At 38.0% G+C, this 8,637-nt stretch overlaps 2 protein-coding genes across 4 annotated transcripts in view; both read left to right on the top strand.

The window, feature by feature from the left end:
- Nucleotides 1–1,102: 1,102 nt before the first annotated feature.
- On the top strand, nt 1,103–4,556 carry cyp1a (cytochrome P450, family 1, subfamily A). The gene is made up of 7 exons (XM_005727586.1): nt 1,103–1,200; nt 1,593–2,455; nt 2,547–2,673; nt 2,772–2,861; nt 3,079–3,202; nt 3,374–3,460; nt 3,702–4,556. Exons 2-7 carry the CDS (start codon nt 1,616–1,618, stop codon nt 3,997–3,999), a joined length of 1,566 nt encoding a protein of 521 aa, XP_005727643.1. The 5' UTR covers nt 1,103–1,200; nt 1,593–1,615; the 3' UTR covers nt 4,000–4,556.
- Nucleotides 4,557–4,939: 383 nt separating this feature from the next.
- LOC102193628 (enhancer of mRNA-decapping protein 3) overlaps nt 4,940–8,637 on the top strand; it is a 27,105-nt gene continuing 23,407 nt past the window's right edge. For 2 of the 3 annotated variants that reach the window (XM_005727590.1, XM_005727592.1), the window contains exons 1-3: nt 4,940–5,036; nt 5,733–5,912; nt 6,940–7,124. In XM_005727590.1, coding sequence (XP_005727647.1) covers nt 5,749–5,912; nt 6,940–7,124 — 349 coding nt within the window. In that variant the 5' untranslated portion in view covers nt 4,940–5,036; nt 5,733–5,748. The other variant, XM_005727591.1, reaches the window with a different exon arrangement.

The following is an 8,637-nucleotide window of genomic DNA, read 5'->3' on the forward strand; positions in this document are numbered from 1 at the left end:
CTTATACACTTGCAGGGTGGGGGCAACTTTAAAAAGCTTCACCTCTCAAATGAAGTTATTATTAAAATGCAGTTGTTAACCCCTAAATTACACTGTGTTCTGTGTAATTATATACTGAAAGAATAAAAGTGGTGACAATAAGATATGAATACTGAACGTATCTGTCCCAGCGCTCGAGCAGTGAAACCTAACTGCTCTCCCTCCCTCCCTCCTTCCCTCTCTCCCTCCCCTCCAGCATCCCCTTCAAAGGAGAGGTGAGGGCTTGATCACTGTGCTCTCACGCAACTGGTCAATCTTTAACTCCAGCGGAGAACTAACAGGTACAAGCACGCAATGGCATCTGACTGTTTTATCAGGACTTAAAGCCGTCTGGGAGGTTACAACTGGGGGGTTGTCACAAACGTCCGTTCTAACTCCAAATGTTTTAAGCATGACGAGGTCCTTCTGTAGTTCAATAAGTTATCATCTTTAGGGGATACATTTTTCATGCAAAACTGGGCTGCAATGATGTAGGTGATTTTCGACTCATTGCGCTGTCCATTCTTGCCCAGTAAAACCAATTTCACATCACGCTAGTAACAAGCTGCCCTAAATTATCGATACAAGTTACAGCGGGTTATAAGTTGGTCGAAGGAATTGCTGAGACACCACCGAGTGCTTGGGCAAGAATCACGGAGATGCAACAGCCTGCAATCATTGGCAATGAGAATAAGAACAGTATTTTTTACCGCTCAGACTGTGACACTCGAAAAACAAGCTAAATCAGTCCGAAGAAAGTTGGCACAAGGCAATGTAATCACAGATTAAAAACCGTTCTACAGTTGTGGAAGTTATAAAAAATTATTGTGCCATATGTGGCCCTAAACAAAAAATATAAACTCATATAAATGATAAAGACATGATGACTCCTCTTTGCATTTCTTATGTATTTTTTTTCACACGCGCGCAGGCAGGCAGGCACGCACCGTTTTTTCTGTACTAAGTTCATTCATGACAAAAAAGGGAGGGAGAGGGGGCAGGGTACGTCACAAACAGTAGCCAATCAAGCTGTCGAGCACAGTATAAAGCAGGAGTCCATTGCCGATTTTAGGGACATCAAGAGTGTAACCTCACAACAACTCTTCCAAACATTTTACATGCACTTTGGAAAAACTACTCCAGGAATCAGAGTGCTGTTTCTCCTGCATCAGTTCATCAAAGGTAAGCTTAAAACATGCATATACAAAATGGCAAGAATGCAGCAGACTGATTTATAGGCTGACTGACTTATTAGCTGGAAGAAAAGAGAAGTGCAAAATGGAGATTATTTCTGCTAGAATAACTTTGATGCATTACTTAGTATTTTCACCTGAATCATAGACTGTAGTAATTAATTTATACCTATACACATAGGCCACTACTTTGCATAGACTACCTGTAATAAGTGCTGGTGTGCTTTTAAAAATAAAAAGCCAAATAGATACATGCAAATACACGTCAGTTCTCAGTTACTTCAAACTTTATAGTGAATGTTTTCTACATGTTGTGTAACACTTATTTCTCTCTCTCCCATTGTCTACACTGCTCTAATGCACCTGCAATTTAATTTACAGGTTGAAGCCAGAAAAACGTCATCATGGCACTAATGATACTGCCATTCATTGGAGCACTGTCAATATCACATGTTTTGGTGGCTGTGACAACAGCGTGTCTGGTCTACCTGATTATTAAGAATGCACAAAACAAGATTCCCGAGGGGCTTCAGCAACTCCCTGGCCCAAAACCCTTCCCTATCATTGGGAATGTGTTAGAGCTGGGAAATAGACCCTACCTGAGTCTCACTTCTATGAGCAAACGCTACGGTGACGTCTTCCAGATCCAGATTGGCATGCGTCCCGTGGTCGTTTTAAGTGGTAATGAAACAGTTCGACAGGCTCTCATCAAACAAGGGGACGAGTTTTCAGGCAGACCTGACCTGTACAGCTTTCGCTACATCAATGATGGCAAGAGTCTGTCTTTCAGTACAGACCAAGCTGGCATTTGGCGTGCCCGCAGAAAGCTGGCCTACAGTGCCCTGCGTTCTTTTTCCAACTTAGATAGCACAACCCCAGAGTACTCATGTGCCCTGGAGGAACATATCAGCAAAGAGACTGAGTATCTGATCAAAGAGCTCAACACTGTCATGAAGACCAAAGGCAGCTTTGACCCCTTCCGCTATGTCGTCGTCTCTGTTGCCAATGTCATCTGTGGCATGTGCTTTGGCCGGCGCTATGACCACCATGACGATGAGCTGCTTAGCTTAGTGAACCTCAGTGATGATTTTGTCAAGGTTGTGGGCAGTGGCAACCCAGCGGACTTCATCCCCCTTCTTCAGTACCTGCCCAGCACAAAAATGAAAAAATTTGTAAGCCTCAATGCTCGCTTCAGCAAGTTCGTTCAAAAGCTTGTCACCGAGCACTATGCCACCTTTGACAAGGTACGCCTCACACTATACAATATTATTTAGCTCATTGTACTTTGCAGAAATTACAGACATTAATTTAGATGGTCCTTAAATCCACTTTTAGGACAACATCCGTGACATCACAGACTCCCTCATAGATCACTGCGAGGACAGAAAGCTGGACGAGAATGCAAATGTCCAGATGTCAGATGAGAAGATTGTTGGAATCGTCAATGATCTATTTGGAGCTGGTAGGAGAATTATTTTCTTTGTGTTAAATGATATAATCATAAAGGAACATAACTTCGGAGAAAAAAATATTCTGACCGAACTTTTGTGTCTCTCCTAGGTTTTGACACCATCTCCACTGCTCTGTCATGGTCACTGATGTACTTTGTGGCTTACCCTGAGATCCAGAACAGGCTTTTTGAAGAAATTAGTACGTATAGTCTTTTTGGGGACATATTGTATTTCTCTTACATGATAGATTTTTGATAAAAGAACAACTAAATGATAAGAAAGTGCATCGATACATCTTGTTGCTCTCAAAGCAGAATGATTAACTGTAATTCGGTAATCACTGACAGAGTCAGAAGGTACAATGTCAATCTCATCTTCTCGTACGCTAATATTTTATCATCTCTTTTCATTTTCAGAGGAAAAAGTAGGTCTCGATCGTATGCCTGTTTTTTCTGATCGGAACAACTTGCCCCTTCTTGAAGCCTACATCCTGGAACTCTTTCGCCATTCTTCATACCTGCCCTTCACAATCCCGCACTGGTGAGATTCATTAATTTTTTAATAAGAAAGTAAAAGAATATAGGTGTTAAATGACCTGCTAAGTATCACAGAAGACCAAAAAGATGGACACAAAACAAGGCTTTTACAGTCATAAAAATAAACGTGAAAACCTGTCATTATGCAATGAATTAACACTTTGTTGTTTTTTAGCACCACAAAAGACACATCACTGAATGGCTTCTTCATCCCCAAAGACACCTGTGTCTTCATCAATCAGTGGCAGATCAACCATGACCCGTAGGTTTCCTTTGCTACATTTTTACTTTGCCAAAACGAATGATGCAAACTGACTCATATTCAAAGCTACCCTATACTAGAGAAATACAGTAACATGTCTTTCACCAGGCCATTTTATGGATAGTTGTAAAGAAAGACAATAGTAGTCTTTATTTCCTTCCCTAAATCTGCCTAGAGATTTGTAAGCTTTCAAGCCTGTTAGCGCAATATTTTTTATTCCTCTTTTTTCTGAACCTTTCAGAGAGCTGTGGGAAGATCCATTTTCCTTCAAGCCAGAACGTTTCCTGAATGCTGATGGCACTGAGGTCAACAAGGTAGAGGGAGAGAAGGTGATGACTTTTGGCTTGGGAAAGCGACGCTGCATTGGCGAGGTCATTGCACGAAATGAAGTCTTCCTCTTCTTGGCTATCCTCATTCAAAAACTAAACTTTCAAGCTTTACCTGGAGACCAGCTAGACCTGACCCCAGAGTATGGTCTAACAATGAAGCACAAACGCTACCATCTGAGAGCCACAATGCGAGTTAAGAATGAGCAGTGAGGTTCCTTGTAATGTACAATTTGTAACTTAGTAGGTGATATAAGCTGAAGCTGTAAGGATCAAAGTTAGAATGTAAGACAATGGATATCAAATTTGGCTTATAGAGCTAATGGCATTAAAGCAAATAAGCAGAGTTTGCTTATTGCACATTATAAGTGATGTCTAGGTCCGTGTCTCTTGTTCTGTTTTTGGTTCGCTAAGAGACACTTCTGCAAATGGCTGCTGCTTCTCAGTGAAGTTTAAGGAGTTAGTTTGTTTCTCTTGCTGTGTTGTTAGCAGCAATATAAACGGCTCCCATTCAGAAATGAAAACAAAACAACTGAACTTTGGGACAAAGCATATGTCTTACTGGGTGGATAGTTTAGTATGCTGCAACCAAACCTTTTCTACGGGACTCTGAAGTGAACATATTTTACCTTGTGATAACATTTACACATGTAAGCTAATTATTTGCATTCCATTATGCTGTGGATGTAAGACACACTGAAGCTATATCTGTATCCCAAAATGTGATTTTGAGTGAACACCAAGACTTTTGTATTTCATAATGTTGTTTTTGTTTGTTTGTTTATTTTGTTTTTAAGATCATAACATTTATATTTGCTGTGCAATTATATGACTTATCAAGACAGCATTGCGATCAATTGATTTTGGAATATATGTAATACACTTTTATATTTCAGTTGGTAATGTACAAAATGTAAGGGCATGAAACCTTGATACACAAATAAAAATGTATTTTAATTAGTTGTTCTCGTTCATCTTGACTTGGGGAAAAAAAGACCGCCAATAAATGAATAAAGAAACAAATAACACATAAATAATCACAACATAATTAGTTTTGTAGAAGAATCGTGTACATAGTGAGATTATGTGTGAGTATTGATCGTCACATGAGTGGAGACAGACACAAACAAAGCAACGTGGGACATAAAGGAAGTGACGTAGTATCCCGGAACACAGCGCTCACAAAAAAAAAAAAACCCCCAGCCTGGGCTCTGTCTTGCTTTGACATTTCACCACAGCTTTTCGCTAAGGTAAATCTACCCACTGTAGATTCAGTAGATTTAGGCTCTTAGCTCAACGGCGACAGAAACCAAATTCAAAATTGCTGCAATCTGCTTTTATTAAAACAAAGAAAGAAAAAAGAGGGGACAGAAGACAAGCTAATGTTAGCTACCGAGCTAGCTATCATAGCTTCCTTGGTAAACGGCGAAATGTTGAGATTTGCGTAATTTTGTTTAAATATTGTCCTCGCAAGAATGTCAGCAGCAGCTTTGGTCATTTTTAAATAAATAACTAAGTATTACAACATGACAAACGGAGGCTTTCCTGCTAAAACGGTAGGTTGCTAATATTTACACCTACTTGTGAAACGTCTGATTTGTAATACGCCCACCACAACCACACAGGTGCTGGTTAGTTAAGCTAATTAAAATCTAGTTTTATCTTGTGATTTTTAGCTTCCACGGCCGCTTTTACTAACGCAAAGTTTATACTCAGCGTTCAGGACTCTTAGTGTAAAGTCTTTTTCTTATAAGGTCTCTGGTCGAAAAAACAAGTTGTACGCCAGATGGCTAATTGCTGGTCATGCCTACAATGGCCCAAGTTAGCCAACTTTTAATAAATTAGTCTGCAAACCGTATGTACTCGTTACACTGAATTAGCCTGTTAAACATTTATCTAACACTTATCTCACTAAAGCCCTTTTTCCGTTTTTGTTTTTAAAACAGGATCATTGTAAAGAGAATGGCCACAGACTGGGTGGGTAGTGTTGTGTCCATAGACTGTGGAGCAACGTTGGGAGTTTATCAGGGTGAGGTTTCATCTGTTGATCGAGTCAGCCAAACAATCTCCCTGAAACATCCTTATCACAATGGAGTCAAGTGTCCTGTTCCTGAGGTCACATTCAGGTAATGCATAGAATACACCAGGGAGCTCAGAACTTTGACCAGGTTTTGTAATTCTCCTTGGTGTGTGTGTGTGTGTGTGTGTGTGTGTGTTTTTAAAGACCCTTCAGCTTCCCCTTTAGTGCATGAGTACAACTTTGAAAAAAGTGTGTGTTTGTATAAAATCCTCAGTGCGTGCTACTGACATGTCACATTTTTTATTTTGCTGAAATAAAAAGCATCTGGAAATTAATACAAAAATAAACAAGTGTACTACCTTGCTTAATAATTCAACAGATCCCCATGTTATGTTGAACTTTGATCATGTTTTAGCAATTAAAAGTAAAGAATGATTATTGAACTCTTTGCAGTGAACTGAAGTTTGAGTTAACTGAAAATTTTTCAAATTCAAGGAATCCATGCTCACCACAGAAAACATCAGCACAAGCTACTGCTTGCCAGTAAACCCAGAGGTGAAGGCCTGTTATGACTTCTGGTTAGACGAATCAGAAATGCGTTTTTTTTTCCACAGTAACAATGGACATAAATTGTTTGACAGCATCAGTTTCAACAAGCAGTATTGTGATAATGAGTTTTATAGTGGCTTCTAAAGTCAAAAAGATGTAATAATAGGCCCAGTATGAGAGAAAATCAAGTCTTTGTTTATCCAAATGTCATGACGTCAATAATGGTATATACTTATTTTTTTCCATAACTGTACCAGTATTACTTAGTTTTTATTAAGTTTGGCATCACCATGTATTCATTGAAAATTTTAAACATAGTCATCCCAAACTCCATATTTTTCTATGAATGACAAACGAATTGACTGTAAGTGCTTGTTGAATGAATAGCTTTAAAATTAGGCAAAATATATTAGTTTAACATTTTAGAACCAGTCAAGAACTCCGTTAATATCACTTTTGTGGTTTTGGATTGAAAATTATTTCCCAGCAATATAACGAATGGATATTTCATTATTAACGTAGTACCATTTGGATTCCAAGTAATGTTAGTTTTGTTTTTGTTTTGTTTTTTTTGTCCCTTTTAGTGCTATGGATATCAAGGACTTGAAGTTTCTGGATATCCAGAACAAAGTCAACAAGACCAGCGCTGGGAAAGACACCGCAACAGAACCCAGCTACATATCAACAGGACGCCATGGCCAGACTAACAAAACAAATCACTCTCTTGCAATAAGCAACAGCTCTGGTTTGAGCAGCAACCCCCGTAAAGGTAGGTCATGACCTGAAAGAATTGACATTTCATCATCTAGCTGTTTATTTAATTGGTAGTTAATATAGGAATAAAGCACTTTAACACTAAAGGTCAGTACCTTATAGTCACTTGTGTAATTCACCTCTGTTCATGTTAACAAAAATAAGCTAGTGTTTTGTTTTGTTTTTTTTCCCTTCCATACCCTTCTTGGGTAAGACTCAAGCAGGTGCACACAAACTTAGACTTTGGCAAAAATGCAGCACTTTAATAATTTGTTCTATGTTCTACTTATCTAATTATATTCCTATTATTTGATGCAAAGTCTAATGTTTGGAAAGTAATAACAAAATTCAAATGTATGGTGAAAATTACTAAATTAATTTTTTTCATTTTTAAGTATTGTTTTTTTTGGACTTGTAGGGAAGAAAAAAAATCTGTTTTGTACCAATGAAAAGGCCAAATTTATGTTTTTAAACATGTCAGAAACCTTTTTGCTATGACATGAGACAAATGCTGTACTTGTAAGCATCCGTTCATATAACATCTTGACCACTGATATGACAGATAACCGAGTGACCTTTAGACTCAACAAAGGATGTGCTAATCAAACTACAGCAACTCAACACAGCTTGGAAAGCATGTGGTTAGGCATTATCATACAAGAATGGTGGCATATTATTTTACAGTTGTTCCAGAACAATGAGACAGTTTGACATCTTTATAAAATGGGGAAATCCCTGTGTTTTTAAGACTTCAGCTTATTGCTTACTGTGAAGCTTTGTTTCCTAGTTGTCAAATCACAGAGGGCTATTGTTGCAGAGTGCAGCAATAATGTTGAGAGTGACGAAATACGTAACAGGAATTTACCACAGCAATGGCCATAGAGTTCTCTTCTGTTAAGTAGAAAATGAAATTGATATTGTTCACTGACAATATAGGATTGGGCAATATGTGAAATTGTTGACAATCAGCAATTTCGCATATTTCCCAATCACACTTTTAATTGCCTGAAAGTTGCCTCACTGAAGATGGGCAAAAGTGCAGTGTCACTCAACATCAGAGTTTGTGTTTGTACAATCGAAATGTTCTTCACCAAATAACAAAAAGGAAGTGGAAATCATTTTTGGTTACATAAAATCTAAACTATAAAATGATTTATAGCCTGATACTATGGCTTTTAGTTTTTAAATTCTTACTGTTTTTAACTTGTATTGTGTTTTTACTTGTACTGCTATTTATCTCTTTTATTTATTCATCGTTTTAGTTTCACAAAATCAATTTTTGAAACTAAAAAGTATTCCAGTATCAATTTGTCTTTGATACTGGAAGGGAGCTCAAAGATTTTGGTTATCACGACTAGTTTTGTATGCCACACTGACCTAACACTAGTTTGATATACACACTTTGCTTTCACCAAACAATCAATCTCAGATTTCCAGTGATTTGGAAATGTTTATCTGATAGAAACAAGAAACTAGCATAAAATTGCTGGATGTAATGTAAAGCTGGGCATACACTGTGCGATTTTTTT

This window comes from Pundamilia nyererei, unplaced genomic scaffold (assembly GCF_000239375.1).
Source record: "Pundamilia nyererei isolate P.nyererei 1_Seehausen unplaced genomic scaffold, PunNye1.0 scaffold00025, whole genome shotgun sequence".
Lineage (NCBI taxonomy): Eukaryota > Metazoa > Chordata > Actinopteri > Cichliformes > Cichlidae > Pundamilia > Pundamilia nyererei.

What these genes read in the sequence shown, in the direction of transcription:
- cyp1a (XM_005727586.1), top strand. Translation starts at nt 1,616, where the DNA reads ATGGCACTAATGATACTGCCATTCATTGGAGCACTGTCAATATCACAT. An exon ending in ACTATGCCACCTTTGACAAG is followed by an intron (nt 2,456 to 2,546) that starts GTACGCCTCACA and finishes ATCCACTTTTAG; the next exon opens with GACAACATCCGTGACATCAC. An exon ending in CAGGCTTTTTGAAGAAATTA is followed by an intron (nt 2,862 to 3,078) that starts GTACGTATAGTC and finishes TTTCATTTTCAG; the next exon opens with AGGAAAAAGTAGGTCTCGAT.